The sequence below is a fragment of the Kogia breviceps genome, chromosome 3, assembly GCF_026419965.1.
Source record: "Kogia breviceps isolate mKogBre1 chromosome 3, mKogBre1 haplotype 1, whole genome shotgun sequence".
Classification (NCBI taxonomy): domain Eukaryota; kingdom Metazoa; phylum Chordata; class Mammalia; order Artiodactyla; family Physeteridae; genus Kogia; species Kogia breviceps.
The window spans coordinates 139420164-139443979 of record NC_081312.1 but is presented as its reverse complement, the minus strand read 5'-3'; the positions used below and the strand labels follow the sequence as shown (position 1 = coordinate 139443979).

Genomic DNA, 23816 nt, shown 5'->3' with positions numbered 1-23816 from the left:
ATAAATATATCTATCGATGACTATATATATAATTATATACATTTGTGTTAAGAAAAGAGATTTAATCTGAATTGATTCAAGAAAGAAATAAAATTTTAGTGCTCTCCAAGCCTTTTCCTCATTTTTATAAAACTACTTCTAATTAACCAAAATTGAATAAAAAGAAATACTCACACTTAACTGTCATAAAACAAAACCACTACCACCTTGCTTTATTTGGTACATAAAGTACTAGAAATGAAGAAAACTCTTTTCATGGAAATATAGATCCTTAAGTTTCAGCAGAAACATAAGATATGGTTAAATATGAAAAGCGAAAGGAAAAAACATGTTTAGGCCTTTAAAAAATTCTACCATTAAGATAGCCTCTGTATTTTAAGTATTCTAGTACTTTTTTGTAAAAGAACCAATAATTCTGAATAAGAGAAAAACACTTGTAGCAAAAAGAATTAGAATCATTGATAAAGAATTTTAATCAACAAGCTATTTTTAAAAGAGATTTCTTACTGATTTAAATAAATATCAGCAGCTTAAGCTAGGAAAGATATCTTATTATAATATCTAAATATAATTTTGTCATTTCTAACTCAACATTTGCCATATCTTTCAAGAGAGACCAAAGAGAAATGCCTTAGCATTTCTAGTACCATATTCTTTCATCACAGAAATATATAAACATGCTACCAAATGACACAAAAATTATGTAAAATGCTGTAACTCTCACACCCTAATCTGCAATTGGGGTATGATTTGACTTGAAAGAGAAAAACAACCTTGGAAAGGCTTGGAAAAGTCCTTCAACTCACCATTCTATAGACTACTCTTTTTCATCCTATCCTTATTGTTGCGCCATAAACCAAATTAAAATAGTCACCAGACTTATTCTTAGATTAAAAACAAAACATTAAAAGTTGAGACAAGATGTTAAAATGTTGAAATCTGAAAAATCAAGTTTTTAAAACTATCATGTATAATATAAAGAGACAGCTAGGAAAAGAATTACAGCACCATTTCCTCTAAACATTATTTCACTGTATTAATATACCAAACCTTATTATCTTTCAACAACACATGTGAAAATGCAGACAAGGAATCCATTAACCTTTGGGAAAAACAAACAGGCTTGCAAGAACTCAAAGAATTTGGGAAGTCTCCATTAAGTAGCACAATAGAAATGACTGGTAAGAAAAGTAAGAAAAGTGTGAGTCACTCCCAAGTGTGAGTCATTAAAATCATTACAATCAATATTGTGAGATATGATTTTAAAAGTAGATTCTTTCTTTGGAACTACAACTTATGAAGGCCTATGAAAGAACCCTCTTTACAGAGCATTAAATATATCTATAATATAGGTATATGTACATTTATCTAAAACATAAACTTACTGTACCTTTCTCTGCTGCTTTTTGAAGGGCTTCTTCAATTCGGGATAACTCTTTCTGTTTAATATCTTGCAAGGATTTTTCTTCCTTTTCAGCATCATATTTAATACCTAAAAATGTATAGTTAATTCACACATCAAGAAATGCAATTAATAAATAAACAAATAAGAAAAGTTCAGCCTCATTATAATATTGTATTGTGTGTGTAACAAGTAATTTTTTGTAAGTCAAAAAAATTTATATTCTTTAGATTGGTTTTACAAAAAGCTTAAACATAAATGATTCCTATTTATTTACAAAGCTTATATCAAAAGAAAAATGACAGAAGGAAAGGAATTAAAGGGAGAAAGAAGATAGGAAAAAGGATATTTGGGGAAAAGGGTGAGTAGAAAGGTGAAAGGGAGGAACAAAGAGAAGGCAGAAAGTATACCAAAATATTTCCAGTTATTATATCTGAGTGGTAAAATTCTGAGTTACTACAAAAAAACATGTAATATCCAATACCCGCTGGTAACAGTGTAAGACTGATGAAAAGACTTTCAGAAAGTAATTCAAGAACATTTATCAACAATTATAAAACATATATATCCTTTTAATCTAGTAATCTCATTTCTGATCATGTATCCTAAGGAAATAACACAAAATGAGTAAGATATCTGTAAGAAGGAGGAGTTTATAATGTTCACTGTAATAGCAAAAAACAGTTGGCAGACCATAATGGAATATCATATAGCTTTTAAAAATTGTCACTATCACCAAAAAAACTGTGAAACATATCAAAAATATATATATTAACCAAAAAAGCCAGATCCATGTTGTACATATAGTGTGATAAATGCTACATCAAATCAAGTATGTATACAGTAAAGACTGGAAAACAAAAGGTAAAAATAACAATTGTTTCTTTCATGGTTGAGAAAATATAAGTAATTTTTCCCTAAAATATCCAAACTTTTCTTAATATTATATTGTACTCAAACTGAAAAAACATTAATAATAAAAGATATCACTTTAAAAAACATCACTACTTTAAAAATTAAAATACTATAGCTTATAATGAAAAAAATTATCTACTTTACACACATTTTTGAAAGAACATTCACTCAAAATCAGAAGCAACAAAATGGGAAAAAAAATTTTCCAGTCTGTAGATTAACACATTTTTTAAAACTTACTTTCAATCCCCAAAGAAAAAGTCTAATGTATCTCAACTTAATAGGAAGCCTTAGTTGTAGAATAATTATTCTTTGAGAATAGAATAAATTTCACAAATGGTTGAAATTATTCTTTCCAACAATAGCATAAAAATTTTATATAAAATGTGGCAATATATGTGTATCTGTAAAATGTATGTATTGTATATGTGTACATATATGAACATGATTAGTTTATTTCTATTATCTTCTTTTTTACTAAACACATTAAAATACTTAACGTAAGGTAACAATTTAATTTTACTATGATGCTATATAATTTTACTATGATGTTTACTATAATGCTTATAAACCTAAAATAACATACTTGCCCCAGGGACAACAAGCAGGTATAATCCCTCTAGGGTCGCAACAACAGCTTCTCCATAAAGGTTCTTCCAAGGAATCTTCAAAGTTAATTTATCTAAAGGAACATAATTTCAACCTTCTTATTTGTATGCTCAAGAAGATATACATTTCTCACTTTTCATTAAGAGAAAAAGTACACAAAACCCTTCACACATACAGTATGTACATCACTCAGAAAAGAAAAGAAAAAAAAACCCAACACAGTTTAAAACATCTTTTCCATATTATATTACCATTAAGGTGACTATTCTCATTGTGCTTTATATTTTTCAAACTTTTTGATAACTATTAATTCATTTAATATTCCCAAACCATAAGAAAAATGAGGCAACTATTACTTCAGTTTTGAAAAAAAAAGGAAACTCAGTCCCAGACAGGTTAAATTACAGACAGGTTAAATTATATGCTTAAGTCCACCCAAGTCATCAATGGAACCAGAATTGATGGTCTGAATATTGTACATGTTGTTCTAGCCACACCTACAACTTCATCTCTACAGCATTAGTATAAAAAAAAAAAATCTGTTCAAGATCTCAGGAATTGAAGCGGCAACACAGAGAAGAGTACCAAAGGAACAGAACTTTGACAGTATGCCAAATTGCCACAACTGGAAGAGGCCAACCCTAAAGGCAAGGTATACTGTTTTATGGTTACGAGTATTATGAGTTACAGGAGTTCAGACCAGTTATATTCCAAATATCTACTTATAAATCTCATGAAAGACAGAACACATCTTCTATCTTAGAAACAATGGTATGAATATCAGGTCCTTCAGAAATTTACCTACAGAAACTTTCTCACCCAAAATAATAGATGAACTACGGCCCTAACTGTCACTAAGCCAAGTTTGGAGTTTTACAGCAAAAACCTACGCAAAGCAGGAGAGAAGACAAAAAGGGCATATTCTCAGCTAAATTTTGAAATGGGCAAAATCTGTCTTTGGTATCTTTCCACATTCATTTCTTTACTCTCTTCCCAATCTTTAGTATGCCCTCTTTCCAGCTCTCCAGGTAGCCAATGTCCCAATCTGCCCTCAACTGTATTAAAACAATTCTATCCAAACCTTTACTACCCCACAGTTTTCCATGTTCCAAAATTAAATACCTTCTCTAATCACAATTTAAAAAATAATGACCCTAAAAAAAAAAAATAATAAATAATGACCCTACAGTCATTATACTGAGAGCTATAGTTCTCTCAGTGCTGCCGATAAGACCCTTAAGACAAAGAATCTGATTCAACTAACTCATGCTAATATGTAATGACTAAGCTACTTATACCACCAGAGTCATTGGCACTTTTAAATAAAGATGCTGAAAGCTCAAAAAATTGTTAAACAGGATAAGAAGCTGAAGAGGAAATAAAATAATGCAATGCAAAGGGAGGATATCTTGATTCACCTGAATGGCTATGGACGCAAGCCAGTTTTAGCTGGGAATCTCTTACCAATGTTAAAATCTCAAATTATTTCTCCATCTAAATTTTTATTTTTCTCCAGCTTATAAAACTGATGAGTTTCTTAAATGGTTCCCACTTCAGAGGACCTAGAGATAATGCCTAGAGGTAGTCGTTTCTAAGTCTATTGATCTTATAGTGAGTACCACCTATATTTATAATGGATAGTGTTTTATTTGTAGTTATCTCACCAACTACTAAAAACTGATTTGATTGCCTTCTTGGTGAGCATGAGACTGAAAAAGTAGGAAATGCCCCTTTAACATACCAAAAAGAGATTAACTGTTCTCTAAACCTTTTCTTCTCTCCTTTTACCCTAACTCATTATCCTCCCATCCTTAATTATTCTGTATTCCACTGAAATTAAGTTAGCTATGTTACTGCCTTCCTTTTATAGATCACAAAATTTTTTAAATTTTTAAGTAAAAGGAGTATCCACAAATATGTCTAGCTCTTAGAAAACCAAAACATACTTGAGCCCACTTAGCCACACTAACTCTACAGGTTAGGTGTAATATTTTAACCTAACGGTAATTTAATAACTAATATAAATGCCCCATAAACCCCAAAACAGGGATAAGTAGAAAGAAAATATGCTTTGCATCCTTACATGTAAAGGGTCTCTCATAACTCAATGAGTAACCTTGAAGGAAGCCATTAAATTCTTATAATACTTTAAAAGCAAAGAGAATAAATTCTGAACCATTAGAAAACCTCTTCCAAAATATAAATCTAGTTGTAATAATATAATGAATAACGTATAAGTTCTTTAGTCAAATGTAACTCATCCAATACCCTGGAAATGACACTGCAATATTTTGTACTAATTTTAGATCTCTATAACTTCTTTGAGGACAAAGATATCATATTTAGCCTTGCTTTTCCCACAGCTATATATCTCAAAGGGAAAAGAATGAATGAATGGCTATAATTTCATTCAAGGATTTCGATTAAGCATGTAGGGCTACAACAATACTTCTAAAACATTGCTAAACATCACCGCCTCACAAAGCACAAGGCTCTGTCTAACAGACGAACAAAAAATCTAATGCAAGCCCTAGGGATACTTCCGATCTAAGAGAAATTTTTTCAAGGAAAATTTATATTTAAATTTTTATAAAACGAACACATATATATGATATAATGTGGATTCACAGAAGTATTCAAGTAATTACTAAGAGATACTAGAACAGTAAAAGACAAAGCCTCCCTTGAATACAAAATAATGAATGAAGAAGGAAAGCAATGTGGTGAAGTAGCAGGGTGATAGGGATGGAAGGAAGGATGGTGGCATAAGTGAAAATTCTAAAGTAAGGGTAAGTCATCTAGGGTTGTAATTTATATTTTTTTAAAAAGTAAAAACCAAGTAGTATGGACTAGTTGAAAGGACTTGAGATATTAAACTTCCTATTAAAAAATTTCTCCAACAAAGATGTATGCTTAGTTATGGCTGATCTTAGTGTAAGAGTTTAGCTGCAAAGGAAGACTTTCTGCTTAACAAAACATATCTATGCCACACTGCTGCACAATGTATCAAGTGAAATGGCTGAACAAAACATGAGGGAAATAAGCTACACTTAAATTCTCTTTACTAGAGTTTGCAAATTATACTACTTTGACATATGAAGAAAAATCACATAAAATTTGCATTTCGATTTTGAAAATGAAGATTATTTTTGTGTGGTGGAACCAAGCCTGGAAACATCATTGCAGTTCAAATGTCCTTCCACTTTAGAGGGTAATTTTCTAAGCTTCTGTCAAAAACTTTGATGTATGTACTAGGTATAGCTGACATTAGGCTCAGAACTCAGAAAGCTCTAAACAACATAAACCAAAAACCTCTCACATTTTTTTCAAGCTAAAAATGATGTTTGAGATTAAATAACAGGAACAATAAAAAACTAAAAGGACAAAGAAAAATTCAAATGAAGAGTGAAGTACTTACCAATTTGGCCAGCCCTGACTTTAAAAGGAACATCCAATTCACTCTTCAGAAGAAAGAAAAAAGATTAAAGAACATCTTAAATTATTAAGCCCCCACCCAAATCACCTTTCTATCATCATTTAAATACACAATCATCTCTAAGGAAAAACAAATTTTCTATATTTGAGTAACTCATAAAGGATATGTTTCTCAGCTGAAAAAAAGTTTTTATTAACTTACACTTGACTTTAAAGAAAGAATTCATAAGAGAAGCAAAATTATAAATAAGAACAACAGAAAAAGAGTTTGTAGTTAAAGAAAGTAATTGGGTTGGGCTTCCCTGGTGGCGCAGTGGTTGAGAGTCCGCCTGCCGATGCAGGGGACGCGGGTTCGTGCCCCGGTCCGGGAGGATCCCACATGCTGTGGAGCGGCTGGGCCCGTTAGCCGTGGCCGCTGGGCCTGCGAGTCCGGAGCCTGTGCTCCACAACAGGAGAGGCCACAACAGTGAGAGGCCCGCATACCCCCCCGCCAAAAAAAAAAGAAAGTAATTGGGTAAACTGGTTAGTTGTTTTAATAAACCAAACCAAGCCAGATGGAAATTCCATGAATTTTTAAAGTAACAGATGAACACTGCTTATGTGAAATACTAAAAGGAAGGAAAAGGAAGATTCTTTTCACTTAAGTAAGTTGAAAACAATAACTGAACAACAATCCTCTATCAAGTAAAATATTCAGTAAATGAATAAACAAATCTTAAAAGGCAGACGCCCAACATATTATCTACCACATTAGCATTTACTTTAGATAAGTTACTAACAGGTACCAATCAATAACGATGAACTTTCACTTATCTAGATTCCAAACCACTAGAAAGTTCAAATAACTTTTTTATTCACAGAGTACCATTCAATAACTGATATTCACAATGTTCGCTTGAGTCTTTAAAATAATTAAAAATTCAACCAGTCAGAATAGCCTTTCTGTCAGGTGTACCTTACATACTAATACTATGGAAATCTGGCAACTTAAATACATACTTTAGGTAAGAATTAACCAATCAATGAAAAATTAACTAAAAATAAATAAGTAAATAAAATAGTCAATTTACCCACTCATCTGATTACTCAACTATTCTAAGTGAACAGAAACTGAACAAAACACTAACAGATTTTGACAATAAACCTTTTTTTAGACCCAAACAAAAAATCCTCACTGGTAATGAGAGAGCAGCTCTACCCTCCAGGGGTTGGGCAGGGGAAGGGGACAAATAAATTGAAGTGTCTTCAAATCATACAGGATACCAATGGAAAACTATACACTTCTATAAGTGTGGTCTCACACTCATTTTAATCCTCCTTAAATAATTTTTCACACAAAAGAAATGTAAAGAACCCATATCAAAGTAAAACCTCACCAAGCTGGATTAACTGGGGAAAGGAGGCTAGTTGGAATTAATGGAGAATATAAATTACAAAATAATTTATTAGATTTAATCATAACCAACATTCAAATTAGCCTAACAGAGTGCAATCTGTCATCTAAGTATATTAGATACCTATACCCTGCAACCACAATTCTATTTAGACTTATTATCTTCTAAAATATTTTCATAAGTAGAGTAAAAATAGCCTTTATTCCAATCTCTAGAAATGGAGCCTTAAGTTCTAAAATTTTGGATAAAATTTTTTAAAGTATAGTATCCTATATAAAGGGAGGGAAAGAAAATTTAAATATTTTGAGAGTCCACTACTTGCCAGGCTCCATTTTTTATTTTATTCAAGCCACAAAGGCACACAAATATTATACTATTTTGTATTATTAACTTCGTTCTAAAGATGATTAAACTGATGCTCAAAGAAATTGAGAAACTTCCCAAAACACACAGCTGGTCAAAGCCAGAGCTACCACTCAAACCCAGGTTGGCCAGAGTACAAGGTCCATGAACTTTCCACTATGCCAGTAACAAAATAAACTGTTACTTCTTGAGTTCTACTCCTAGATCTTCAACACCCAAAATTGGCTTCCATGAGACCAGGCATGCGGAGAACTTTGTGTATAAGGCTCCCCTTAATTACACAGTTCATCATGTAGATATTCAACCAGAAGTCAAAGCTAGGATTATAAAACATAATGTAGGTTAATTATAAATCTGACCTATTGATTAAAGAATAAACTCACTCTTAAGACATTTCATAAACTCAAATTAAGTCCAAGGGGCTAAAGACAAAGGGGGGTAGGGGTCTTGGAAGATGGGGAGAGTTTTGTTTTTAGCTCAACAGTAAATGACCCAAACTACTGTCTAGAGTTAGAGTCCAAAAAAATCTATTTTACCTCTTAACATTACCATAGTATTATAAGGCTGCACTGCCAATATATTTCCAAAAAATACAATTATTTATTAGATACATTGTTAAAATAAAGCCCTTATTTACCTGAAAAATATTTAAAGATAATTCTGAAGAAAACTATTTCATTAAGACAAATGTCTACTACAAAGCTATACAGCCAAATATATAAAAGGGAAAAACATTATTATTTTCCAAGAGATACTATTTCGATCATCAGGAAAAAAATTTTTTTCCTAAATCTTTAATCTCAGATTTTCCTAGAACAAACAGTTAAAAAAGTAATCCTTCTTTGAGCAACTCAATCACTTCACCTGGCACCTGGTACCAGATACCTAGTAACCAGGGTTTCTAAGAGCTTACCGAATTAACTGAGTAGTCAACATAGTTAAAAAAAAAAAAAGGAAAAAAAAAACTTACCAGAGCATTTTCTTTTATTTGTAGATTATCTAAAGCCACATTACCTTTAAAAAATAAAAGAAAAAAATATGAAGTTAATACACCAAATACTATACCCTGTCTTAATGCAAAACCAAACACTATGACACTACGCTAAATTCTAAGTGAGCAAAGCAAACTTCAAGAACTTAAGAAGCTACTGGCACAAAAGAGTTGCTACTTATAGATAAGAAGTATTAGCTGTAAATATTTTAGGTTAGTCCAATGCAAAACAAATTACAAAATAGTTAATCAGGCTAACATTTAATGAGAAAAAAGTTGAAACACACCATTGTAAAGCAATTATACTCTAATAAAGCTGTTAAAAAAAAAAAGAAAGAAAGAAGTTGAAGACTTTCAGACTAAAGACCTTTGGAACCAAAAAAAGTATCCATCATTTTTAATGATTAAGCCAAAAATCTCAAAAGAAGGAAGTAAATAGGTGACTATTATAACAGATCAATTATCCTGCAACCCAGGATTCTTTCCTTAATCATGGTGTCAGTGAATATTTTCTACAAGACCACAGTGTTAACCTTTTAAAACTTCAAACATCCTACTTTCCCAGTAATTATTGTTTATGGTTGTAATATTCTTTCATTAGTCCAACTTTTTAAAAGTCTATTCAGATATTAAGTTTTAAAAAACTAAAGCCACAATGACACGATTACATGACTCAAATTTTAAACACTGAACCTATATGTTGATACACAATATGTAAGTATTCTTGCTTACATAAAAACTTAAGCAATAAAAAAGTTTTCATTTCCTTAAATTCTCTAAAGATTACTAAAACTAAAGTTTCAACACTGAATACAAGTATAAAGTATGCAGTTATGTATACTTTCTTAATCAACATGACACATTTATTTTTTAAAGAATACTATGCTTCCTATGCACAAATAACAAACTACAAGACTAGATACTAAAATAATCACAGCTGTTATTGCCATATAATAAAGTTCATTTCCTTTGTATAAGCATATTGCAAATTTCCTAAGATAAACTTAAAAACTTCAAAAGGAAAGTAAGAGGTAAGAAGCCTCACAAATGGGAAGAAAATACTACAGCATAATAATAGGAAGAAGGCATCTACAATATACTGCAGAGAAATTAAAACCTGAAATAGGCAATAACTTCAGAGTCAAAGAGATAGATTAAAAAGTTATTTTGGAGATAGCCACATCCACCACAGGGCAGACAGCAGAATCAAGAAAAACTACAGTCCTGCAGCCTGTGGAACGAAAACCACATTCACAGAAAGACAGACAAAATGAAAAGGCAGAGGACTGTGTACCAGATGAAGGAACAAGACAAAACCCCAGAAAAACAACTAAATGAAGTGGAGATAGCCAACCTTCCAGGAAAAGAATTCAGAATAATGATAGCGAAGATGATCCATAATCTCAGAAAAAGAATGGAGGCAAAGATTGAGAAGATGCAAGAAATGTTTAACAAAGACCTAGAAGAATTAAAGAACAAACAAACAGAGATGAACAATACAATAACTGAAATGAAAAATACACTAGAAGGAATCAACAGCAGATTAACTTAGGCAGAAGAATGGATAAGTGACCTAGAAGACAGAATGGTGGAATTCACTGCCACTGAAGAGAATAAAGAAAAAGAATGAAAAGAAATGATGACAGCCTAAGAGACCTCTGGGACAACATTAAACACAGCAACATTCGCATTATAGGGGTCCCAGATGGAGAAGAGAGAAAGGACCAGAGAAAATATTTGAAAAGATTATACTCGAAAACTTCCCTATCATAGGAAAGGATAGCAACCCAAGTCAAGGAAGCTCAGAGACTCCTAGGCAGGATAAACCCAAGGAGAAACATGCTGAAGCATACAGTAATCAAACTAACAAAAATTAAAGACAAAGAAAAATTATTTAAAGCAACAAGGGAAAAAATGACAAATAACTTACAAGGGAACTCCCATAAGAGTAACAGCTGATTTCTCAGCAGAAACTCTACAAGCCAGAAGGGAATGGCACTATATATTTAAAGTGTTGAAAGAGAAGAACCTACAACCAAGATTACTCTACCCGGCAAGGATCTCATTCAGATTTGACAGAGAAATCAAAAGCTTTACAAACAAGCAAAAGCTAAGAGAATTCAGCACCACCAAACCAGCTCTACAACAAATGCTAAAGGAATTTCTCTAAGTGGGAAACCCAAGAGAAGAAAAGGACCTACAAAAACAAACCCAAAACAATTAAGAAAATGGCAACAGGAACACACATATCAATAATTACCTTAAATATGAACAAGTTAAATGCTCCAACCAAAAGACACAGGCTGGCTGAATGTATACAAAACAAGACCCATATATATGCTGCCTACAAAAGACCCACTTCAGACCTACAGACACATACAGACTGAAAATGAAGGGATGGAAAAAGATTTTCCATGCCAATGGAAATCAAAAGAAAGCTGGAGTACCAATACTCATATCAGATAAAATAGACTTTAAAATAAAGACTGTTACAAGAGACAAGGAAGGACACTACATAATGATCAAGGGATCAATCCAAGAAGAAGATATAACAATTATAAATACATATGCACCCAACACAGGAGCACCTCAATACATAAGGCAACTGCTAACAGCTATAAAAGAGGAAGTCGACAGTAACACAATAATAGTGGGGGACTTTAACACCTCACTTATACCAATGGACAGATCACCCAGAGAGAAAATTAATCAGGACACACAAGCCTCAAATAACACAATAGACCAGATAGACTTAACTGATATTTATACGACATTCCATCCAAAAACAGCAGATTACACTTTCTTCTCAAGTGCACACGGAACATTCTCCCAGATAGATCACATCTTGGGTCACAAATCAAGCCTCGGTAAATTCAAGAAAATTGAAATCATATCAAACATCTTTTCCAACCACAACGCTATGAGATTAAAAGTCAATTACCGTGGGAAAACACGTAAAAAACACAAACACATGAGGCTAAACAACACATTACTAAATAACCATGAGATCACTGAAGAAATCAAAGAGAAAATCAAAAAACACCTAGAGACAAATTACAATGAAAACATGACGATCCAAAACCTATGGGATGCAGCAAAAGAAGTACTAAGAGGGAAGTTTATAGCAATACAATCCTACCTCAAGAAACAAGAAAAATCTCAAATAAACAATCTAATCTTACACCTAAAGGAATTAGAGAAAAAAGAATAATCAAAACCCAAAATTAGCAGAAGGAAATCATAAAGATCAGAGCAGAAATAAATGAAATAGAAACAAAGAAAAAAATAACAAACATCAATAAAACTAAAAGCTGGTTCTTTGAGTAGATAAACAAAACTGATAAACCTTTTGCCAGACTCATCAAGAAAAAGAGGGAGAGGACTCAAATCAATAAAATTAGAAATGAAAAAGGAGAAGTTACAACAAACACTGCAGAAATACAGTGTCATAAGAGACTACTACAAGCAACTCTATGCCAATAAAATGCACAACCTGGAAGAAATGGACAAATTCTTAGAAAGGTATAACCTTCCAAGACTGAACCAGGAAGAAAGAGAAAATATGAACAGACCAATCACAAGTAATGAAATTGAAACTGTGATTAAAAATCTTCCAACAAACAGAAGTCCAGGACCAGATGGCTTCACAGGTGAATTCTATCAAACATTTAGAGAAGAGTAACACCCATCCCTCTCAAACTTTTCCAAAAATTGCAGAAGAAGGAACACTCCCAAACTCATTCTATGAGGTCACCATCACCCTGATACCAAAACCAAAGATACTACAAAAAAAGAAAACTACAGACCAATATCACTGATGAATATAGATGTAAAATTTCTCAACAAAATACTGGCAAACAGAATCCAACAACATATTAAAAGGATCATAGACCATGATCAAGTGGGATTCATCCCAGGGATGCAAGGATTCTTCAAAATATGCAAATCAATCAATGTGATACACCATATTACAAATTAAAGAATAAAAACCATATGATCATCTCAAAAGATGCCAAAAAAGCTTTTGACAAAATTCAACACCCATTTATGATAAAAAAACTCTCCAGAAAGTGGGCATAGAGGGAACCGACCTCAACATAATAAAGGCCATATATGATAAACCCACAGCAAATATCATTCTCAATGGTGAAAAACTGAAAGCATTTCCTCTAAGATCAGGAACACGACAAGGATGTCCACTCTCGCCACTATTATTCAACATAGTTTTGGAAGTCCTAGCCGCGGCAATCAGAGAAGAAAAAGAAATAAAACGAATCCAAATCAGAAAAGAAGAAGTAAAACCATCACTGTTTGCAGATGACATGATACTATACACAGTTAACCCTAAAGATGCCACCAGAAAACTACTAGAGCTAATCAATGAATTTGGTAAAGTGGTAGGATACGAAATTAATGCACAGAAATCTCTTGCATTCCTATACACTAACAACAAAAGATCAGAAAGAGAAATTAAGGAAACAATCCCATTCACCATTGCAACAAAAAGAATAAAATACCTAGGAATAAACCTACCTAAGGAGGTAAAAGACCTATACACAGAAAACTAAGACACTGATTAAAGAAATCAAGGATGACACAAACAGATGGAGAGATATACCATGTTCTTGGATTGGAAGAATCAATATTGTGAAAATGACTATACGACCCTAAGCAATCTACAGATTCAATGCAATCCCTATCAAATTACCAATGGCATTTTCTACAGAACTAGAACAAAAAATCTTAAATTTGTATGGAGACACAAAAGACCCCAAATAGCCAAAGCAATCTTGAGGGAAAAAAACAGAGCTGGAGGAATCAGACGCCCTGACTTCAGACTATACTACAAAGCTACAGTAATCAAGACAATATGGTACTGGCACAAAAACAGAACTATAGATCCATGGAACAGGATAGAAAGCCCAGAGATAATCCCACACACCTATGGTCAACTAATCTATGACAAAGGAGGCAAGGATATACAATGGAGAAAAGACAGTCTCTTCAATAAGTGGTGATGGGAAAACTGGACAGCTACATGTAATTGAATGAAATTAGAACACTCCCTAACACCATACACAAAAATAAACTCAAAATGGATTACAGACCTAAATGTAAGACAGGACACTATAAAACCCTTACAGGAAAACATAGGAAGAACACTCTATGACATAAATCACAGCAAGATCTTTTTTGATCCACCTCCTAGAGTAACAGAAATAAAAATAAACAAATGGGACCTAATGAAACTTAAAAGCTTTTTCACAGCAAAGGAAACTATAAACAACACAAAAAGCAACCCTCAGAATGGGAAAAAATATTTGATAACAAATCGACAATGGATTAATCTCCAAAATATATACAAAGCTCATGCATCTCAATATTAAAAAAACAAACAACCCAATCAAAAACTGGGCAGAAGACCTAAATAGACATTTCTCCAACTAATACATACAGATGGCCAAGAAGCACTTGAAAAGCTGCTCAACATCACCAATTATTAGAGAAATGCAAATCAAAACTACAATGAGGTATCACCTCACACGGTCAGAATGGCCATCATCAAAAAGTCTACATACAACAAATGCTGGAGAGGCTATGGAAAAAAGGGAACCCTCTTGCACTGTTGATGGGAATGTAAATTGATACAGCCACTATGGAGAACAGTGTGGAGGTTCCTTTAAAAACTAAAAACAGAGCTACCATATGGTCCAGCAATCCCCCTCCTGGGCATATACCAGGGAAAACCATAATTCGAAAGGATACATGCACCCCAATGTTCATTGTAGCACTATTTACAATAGCCAGGACATGGAAGCAACCTAAATGCCCACTGACAGACGAATGGATAAAGAAAATGTGGTACATATCTACAATGGAATATTACTCAGCCATAAAAAGGAACGAAACTGGGTCATTTGTTGAGATGTGGATGGATCTAGAGACTCACACAGAGTGAAGTCAGAAAGAGAAAAACAAATATCGTATATTAACACATATATGTGGAATCTAGAAAAATGGTACAGATGAACCAGTTTACAAGGCAGAAATAGAGACACAAATGTAGAGAACAAACGTACGGACCCCAAGGCGGTGGTGGTGGGAGGAACAGGGAGATTGGGATTGACATATATACACTAATATGTATAAAATAACTAATAAGAACCTGTGGTATAAAAAAAAAATTAATTTTTTTAAAAAGAAATAAAAACCAATTCAACACCACCACCAAGTTACTCTGGAGGCAGAACTGACAAGATGTCATCACTGACCAAATATAGGGATAATACAATAGTCATGGAAAACTGACGTGTTTCAGAATTGGGAAAAAAATCCTTAAAAAGCATTATATGTATAAAATTGTATTAAGTGGAAAAATATTCTGGGGTTTAATTCCGTCCTATGGCGAATTACAAAAAATTACAATTGGGAATTCTACTCAGGCCAAAAGAATTTATCTGCACAGAAGCTAGTGCATATTTGAAGGAATCCAAACCAATTTAACACGATCTAAGACCATACGGAGACATGTAAACTTGCTCATGAATTTTTATTGTCTTACCCATTAATTTTCAACTAGTGGGTCAAGGGTCACCAGGAATGCTCACAAGTAACCTGCAGTAGATATGAAGCATTTTCTAATAATTATTAAGGCACTAACATAATAAGCGCCCTCATAAAAAGCACTTTCTACTGCAGTGACATTCTCTTTCTTTAATGAAGTAACAGATGGTATTTAACATGTGAAATACTGAAAACTACCAATATGGCTAACAGAGCTAAACAAGTATATTTACAAAGGCAGATAAAAAACGGTAATGGCGATTATTGCTAGGAGGTAGAATTAAGGATTTTTTATTAATGTTCTTCAGTATTTTCTAGTTTTTACAATAAACATGTATTACTTTCATGTTAAGAACTATTATACAAATTGTAATATGAAATGAGGAACAAAACAAGGTAAATTCTAATGTCAATATGACCTCAATATGTTTTATACAAATTCTTTCTATATTTACTATTTACCTTCTCTACAGACACATAAAAAAGATCTATTTCTACTACTGAGAGTCCAGCAAACAAATGCATACTTCCTCTCTGAAAAATGTGAATGTTATCTAACAAACAGTAAATATAACAATGAAATAAGAATGATACAGTCTATGAATTATTTGCACTGAAGGAGGAGCCACTAGTCCTAACACAAAGAAAAGGGGAGGAACAGCAGTGTATTTCTGATTAACACCAGGGTAAAAGTGCATTCATTCATTCAACCAGTAGATGCGTGCCTTATCTAAGTAAGGCACTGTGCTAAGAAGTACTCTTCCACTAAAATGCATGCTTTTCTGCAGATACAGAAAGCAGACTTCCTCCTAAATATCAACCATCTCATATTTAACTCAATACTAAGGAAAAAGTTAAGATTTAGCTTTCCATTTCTATTCAAGATAACATAATTCTATACACATGCAAATAACTTGAATAACTATAATCAGATCACCCTGGGCTAAGAACACACAGAGGCCATAGGAAGTTCCTGAAAACCTAGAGGAAGGGTAAATATGTGTCTAATGTTTTAACAATAACCAAAAAAAGGCGAGAGGAGAATGACTAATAATTGGAGATGGATAGACTTAACTCTGCCAGCAAGGAAGGCACTAAAGCCAATCCCACAATCAAGTGTCCCTAATCGCATGAATTTCTAAAGAAACCAAGGTGAGAGACAAGTAGAGAAGTTCGGTGAAATGATTTCCTTCTATGATGGACTGGCAACCCTAAAGGATGACAGCAAGCAATAAGTGTAGTCTGGCTTTAGAAGACAAAGTTTCTGATTTTTAACCCTGTATGATACTCATAAATAAACAGAAACATTTTGGATGAGCATACATGACTAGAGTCACATATACAGTTTCAAAGCTAATCTTGAAGGATATTTTAAGTATCTTAAAAAAGTAAATCCTGGATCAAAATTTATCTAATAATCTTTACAAATGAACCAGAAGAGGGGAATGAAAGTAAATCCATTAAGTTAGCAAATAAAACCAAGGCAAGCAGAGTTGGAGCCATCTCAGAAAAGTTCAATAGAAAAAGAAATGGTTGCTAAATCACAGAAAATAACAAGGTTAGTATATTTATGAATAAGAATCAAATGGTACTGGCATAATTTGGAACAAGCCCACCTCAGTCCAAGAATGGCTTTTAAAACACAAAATGGCCTACAAAATAAACGCAAGAAATATAGTGCTGATGTTAAATATCTCCAGTCAGAAATAACCTATCCGAACTGTCACAGAAGTTTCACTACACCTTTCTTATGGCACTTCACACTTAACTATTTAAATCCCCAACCTGATCATAAACTCTTTATTGATTCTCCTCATAGTAGGTACTCAGTAAGTCTTGACTCAATTAATTAGAATGCATATTGTACTGAAATAGGAATGACTACAATAAGAACATAAACCTTTCTATTTTAGAAAACACTTTCGGAGCTATTACATTACTTGATCCTCACAGCCTCCTGGTGAAGGAGGCAGGACACAGAGAGAAACTGGGGCTTAGAGAGCTTAAGTGACTGTCCTAAGAATACTATGTCAATGTAGTAAATGGTTATCCTGATGGAAGATTATGCATTTTCTTTTAACTAATTCTGGATGCTTTTCGTCGAGCGCTGCTTTCAGTTGGTCTAATTGGGAGCTGTACTTGTTGAAATTAATCGTTTGGTTTTCCGGAAGGAACTCATAACAGAGGACTTCTTCCAATCCCACCATTACACAACATCACCTTCTTTGGACGAAAACAGGCCTTTGGTGTGGTTGGTGGTGGTTCATTTCGCTTGCCCCATGATCTCTTCAGTTCCATATTACTATACAGTATTCACTTTTCATCGCCTGTCACAATTTGTTTTAAAAACAGAACGTTTTCATTACGTTTCAGTAGAGAATCGCATGCGGAAATATGGTCAAGAAGGTTTTTTTCACTTAACTTAGGTGGAACCCAAATATCAAAGCGATTCACATAACCAAGCTGGTGTAAATGATTTTCAACGCTTGATTTGGATATTTTGAGTATGTTGGCTATCTCCTGTGCAGTATAATATTGGATGTTCTCAATTATTGTTTCAATTTGATAGCTATCAACTTCAACTGGTCTACCAGACTATGGAGCATCGTCCAGGGAGAAATCTCCAGGAGAAACTTCGCACACCACTTTTGACACATTCGATCAGTCACAGCACCTTCATACACTGCACAACTTTTTTGTGCATTTCAGTTTCATTTTTACCTTTCTTGAAATAATAAAGCATAATATGCCAAAAATGCTACTTTTTTTCTTCCATCTTCAATATTAAAACGGCTACACAAAAATTCACCACACCAATTTTGAAAGCTCTTTTTTTAAATGCATGCTGATATGAGAGCTGTCACATACAATCTAACAAAACGTTTTCAAATGAAGTTAAAGAACTCAGCTACTAGAGCCATCTTACAGAAAAAAACGAACAAACCTTGTGGCTCACTCAATATTTAACTCAAATTAACCCATCTAGACTCATTTTAATAGGAGTTCACAGTAACTTTATCTTGGGAGGGGAAGCTAAGGGAAGGAGAAGAAACTGACTCTCACTCTTCCATTTCCCTATTGAAACAGGAAGTTTTGACAAAGAAAGGTGGAAAGCTGCCATGTCACCACTGAACTTTCTCCTTTTTAAGTACATTTCAGGGCTTTCATAAGAGTGAGTAGTATATGGCAGAGCCTCCTAGCAGAATGGTTACCCACGTACCACCTTCCAGCTCTATTTGTAGAAAAGAGGTGAAGTTTTAATTTATGATAGTACTCAAATATGTGGAAAGTTGTTTTCAATAAAATTTTAAAGTGTTGTTTTAAATAATGATAACTAAGTCTAAGTACATTATAATATTGAACTTTCTGTTGTTCACTTTACATACTACAGGACAAGCTAATAAGAAATGTGGCTTGCATTACACCAAGCGTTGGCTGGGAGGAAACTAATAAAAAAAAATTCCTCAACAGGTTTGGAAACACTTAGATACTGCTATGTTTTATGGATCAAGGTAAAAAGAAGCAAAGAGGCCTGTTTTTTCTTGCATTCTCAAGCTGCCCTTCGACTACCTGTTAAGACTATATATATAGATTTGGATTCGCAAATAATCAGCACGAGGTTGAAACTTTATTTTTCTTGTCGTATTTCATGACTGTGGTTCTCTGCTCACTGGTACCCAGTGAAGAACAGAAAGGAAAGAAACATGATCTGACTACCATTTCTCACCACGAATGCAGAGCAAGTGGCAGTACAACTTAATGAAGGAGCTCACGCTGCTCTGGCCTTATTCAAGTCACAGAAGTTCAAAGCAAGAAGAAATGACCTTGCCTCACCTTCTCATTTACAGATAAGAAGCTAGTGGTCACTGGTCAGTGACTGCCAAAAGCCAATGAACCAGGCAGTACTGGATATGTAATTAGATCCCAGGTTTCCTCCTTCCTTATTCTGCTGCTCCAACAACATGTGGAAGCTGATGGAAAAGTGTCAGGGGTGGAGTGTAGGACAACAGGGTAATAAGCATGGGCTCAGCCTGGTTTGCAGAGGTACAAATTCTGAAGACACTCTACCTGGCTCCTAATCCTACTGGTGGCCAGCAGGTCACCAAAGGCAACTCTTGCATCCAACACATCACAGCCTCTATGTATATTCTACCTGTCAAATGGAAGTGAGAGCAGCAGAATTCTGAACGGACATCTTCTGATGACTTTTCACAGTAAATGACTTTGAAAAATCAAACTGACAAAGGTTCTACATTGCAACAATCCTACTTAAACTAAATTGCAAAAGATCTAGTGTTTCAACATACCTTTTCAAATATATGTTACTCCCCTAAAACAATTAAATCCTGGACACTCCAAAAATAGCTAAGAGCTGTACAATTTATGTCCTGGTACCAGTCTGTGGGGAATAAAAATCTAGATAAACCTTCTGACCTGCATAGGCAGCAACATGCCCACCAGGCATTTTTCTGAACCTTTGAAAATCTGACTGACAAAATAACTGGCAAGGCAGATAGTATAAGTACTGTAAGTGTAAACTCATATGCAAATAGTTTCTTTTTCTTTAAAGAACAATTTTTGGAAAGTACGATATTTTTAGATATGTGGTGTTTAGACACGTGGTGTTAACTCTACACAAAATTATCACACTGCAGAATGTGAAAACCCTGGAAGAAATATACTTATGAAAATACAGGGATACCTCATTTTACTGCACTTCACTTTACTGAGCTTCACGGGTACTGTTTTTTACAATTAAAGGTTTGTGGCAACCCTGTCAAGCAAGTCTATTGGCGCCATTTTTCCAACAGCGTTTGCTCACTTCATGTCTCTGTGTCACATTTTGGTAATTCTTGCAATATTTCAAACTTTTTCATTATTATTATATTTGTTATGGTGATTAGTGATCTTTGATGTTCCTATTGCAAAAAGATCACTACTCATCAAAGCCTCAGATGATGGTTAACATTTTTTAGCAATAAAGTATTTTTTAATTAGGTATGTACATGTTTTTAGACATAATGCTCTTGTACACTAAAGAGACTATAGTACAGTATAAACATTAACTTTAATATACACTAGAAAACCAGAAAATTCATGTGACTTGCTTTATTTTGATAGTCACTTTATTGCAGTGGTCTGAAACCAAACCCACAATATCTCCAAGGTATGCCTGTAAAATAAAACAAGCAGGCTGCTTTCCATCACTTGGCTCGGTTTGTGTATCATCACTATTGCTGTCAGTATTAACAATTTAACAATTATAATTACAAAGGATTTTCACATGACTTATCTTACAAACAAGAGTGTTACTTCCCCATTTTAAAAGGGGGATAAGGAAACTGAGGCTTCAAGAATTAAAATTTTTCTCCTATGTCCCACAGCTAGTAAATAATTTTTCATTTTTCTACAACAGCAAGAATTTTTAAAAAATCATTATGCTTAAATCACTTTTAAAAATACATAAGAATTGCTTGGCACTAAAAAATCTTTAAAAGAATAAAAACAAGAAAAATGATAAAGTTTTTTTTTCCTCTCCAATTTAAGGCAATATCGACAGTATACATCCTGATTCTAGACATTCCAATAATTTTTCCCTTCCTTCTCACTCTTTTTTTGTTTATTGTGGATTTCATTATGAATGCCTATATATATATATATGAATATATGCACAGCACATTTTTCCAATTAGTCAACGCAACATTTTGATTTCTAAAACGACTTCCTGATATCATCCAAGCAAAGACTATGCATTTTTACTGACATGATACCAAGTCACTTCTTAAGACTTCTGTTTCTCTCTTAAGTTATAAATTTCAAGAAGCATATAATTCCTCGAAGTCCTTTTTTACTTCCTACTACAACCTGTTCAGCACCAGAAGGTCTCCTATAAATGCAAAATACAATCTCAATATTCCCCTTAGACTAGGGTTTCTCAACAAACATTTTGGGCTGGTAATTCCTTGCTGTGGGGAGCTGTCCTGTGCACTGTAGAATGTAACAGCATTCAGGAGTTCGCCCACCAGATACCACAAGCACACATCTCCCCACTATGTGACAATCAAGTGTCTCAGACATAACCAAATATCCTCTTGGGGGCAAAGTCATTCCTGCTTGAAAACCACTGTCATAGGCTAGGCAAAAAAGTATCCATTTATCCCTTGTTTGGAAAGAATGGTAAGATCAGCTGTGTGAAATTTTTGCAGGTTGAATTATTCCCCTCAAGATATGAAAATTTAACAAGAAAAAAAAACTGAAAAAGCCAAACTCTATGACTCATAAACCTTAACTGCTAAAGCAAACAGTTTTCAAGTAAGGTCATATAAAATTTTAAATTCTTTATAAAACTTGTCACCATCATAGAAGTCACAAATATCAGCTGTTTTCTTAAATAACTTAATAATCCCACTTGTTTACTATACAAAGTTTAAGATAAACTTCTTTAAAGAACAGAAATAGTCAACTCACATTTTGCCTTTCTATCTTAATGAGGGAATTAGGGTTATAAAGAAAATATCTGAGCAATAACTGTAAAAGCTCATGACTTATTGCTTCTTTTATGACTATCACAAAAATAAAAGGCAGTAAAACTTTACAGAAGCACAGTTATGGGCTGATAAACCTGATTGGACTTCCACTGGAGGCATTTCCTAAAAGAAACGGGTTTATTTGCTCTGGCCTATTATAAAGTTGATGTTGCCCATGGGCAGAATACCTTATTGTAAAAAAACAAAATAAACTGCAAGAAAAGAAAGTTTCCTTTCCTACACTTCACCAAAAAAGAGGGGAAGAATGATGTAAAATTATTATTATGGCATTTTAATTCCTAACATGAAAAAATTCAAATTCCTCAGGCAGTATACGTCACAATTTCACAGTATATTTACAATTAGAATCACAGAGTATTGGCACTGGAAGGACCCTTAGGCGTTACCTAGTCAAACCAATAAGTCTTAAAGAAAAAGAAAAAGGAAAATAAGATATGGGAGGGAAGGAATCTTCGAATGTATCCATAAACTTTATTTAATTTTTAAAAATCTGAGATAAATAGGGCAAAACGTTTTAACTTGGGTAAGCAATTCTGAGTAGTGATAACATAGGAATACTATATTTTCTTGTATGATTTTTTTTCTATTAAAGGTGAAATTAAGATGAAGAAATTAAGGACCAGTGAGGTAAATGGATTGTCGAACACACCAACCTCAAACCCAGGTTTTTCCTAAACGTTAGCCCAGAGCCTTTTCAGATTTCAAATACTGTTTACAAACTACAAGGAACAATTTGTATTATTAGACAGTAGTCTGAAGAAACACTTGATCCCTGCAGAAGGCACTGGCCATTTAATTCCTTAAATGTCTCCTTTACTTCTCTTTCTCTTGCACTAAGTGTGAGGTGAGGGGAGGGGACGTAAACCAAGTATGTTATTGCTGGGCAAACCACGCTGAACCAATAAAAAGATCAGTAAACTACTAAAAGCAGCGTCCTCCGTAATTTAGGGCAGCACAATTGCGCTCTCTCTCTCTCTCTCTCTCTCTCTCTCTCTCTCTCTCTATATATATATATATATATATAGTCCATATATGTAATTATAAATTTTAGGAGTCAGGTTTTTTTTTAAGTAAAAAGAAATGGGGGAATGAATTTTAATGATATATTTTATTTAACCCAATATATTCAAATATTTCATTATGTATCAACATAAAAAATTGCTGAGATATTACACTCTTTCTCCTACTAAGTATTTTCAAAACTCGGTGTGTACTTTATACTTCTAGCACACCTCAATTTGCACTAACTACGTTGCAAGTGCTCCTATAGTGGCTACCGTATAGTACAGATCAGGATAGAACTACATGTTGACTGAATTAAAAGCAGTTCCATCCACTTGAGTAGTTCTTTAGATTTCCCTCCAAAGCTGACAAAATGCCCAAAAGTTGTCTGCAGAGTGCAAAAGTATCCCCAATCTCCCCAAAGCTTAACATGTAAATGGTGCAAATAATTAACCTTTTTGAAGAATGGAGAAACACACTACAGTCTACTTCTATACACAACCCCTAGGGTAGAAGCATTGGTGTAAATTCTTCGGCGTGCAGCCTAGCAGCACCTAATGATGATGCTAGTCGAGGCCTGAATTTCTCTCTAT

The 23816-nt window shown here is 33.7% G+C and overlaps 1 protein-coding gene across 6 annotated transcripts in view; it reads right to left on the bottom strand.

Moving 5' to 3' along the window:
- VPS13C (vacuolar protein sorting 13 homolog C) overlaps positions 1-23816 on the bottom strand; it is a 185832-nt gene that overhangs the window by 161182 nt on the left and 834 nt on the right. For 4 of the 6 annotated variants that reach the window (XM_059058544.2, XM_059058546.2, XM_067029740.1 and 1 more), the window contains exons 2-5: positions 9089-9132; positions 6345-6387; positions 2904-2999; positions 1391-1492 (exon numbers count right to left, since the gene is read on the bottom strand). In XM_059058544.2, coding sequence (XP_058914527.1) covers positions 1391-1492; positions 2904-2999; positions 6345-6387; positions 9089-9132 — 285 coding nt within the window. Of the gene's footprint in view, positions 1-1390; positions 1493-2903; positions 3000-6344; positions 6388-9088; positions 9133-15671; positions 15725-23816 lie in introns of those variants that run through there. The other 2 variants (XM_067029741.1, XM_067029744.1) reach the window with 2 other exon arrangements.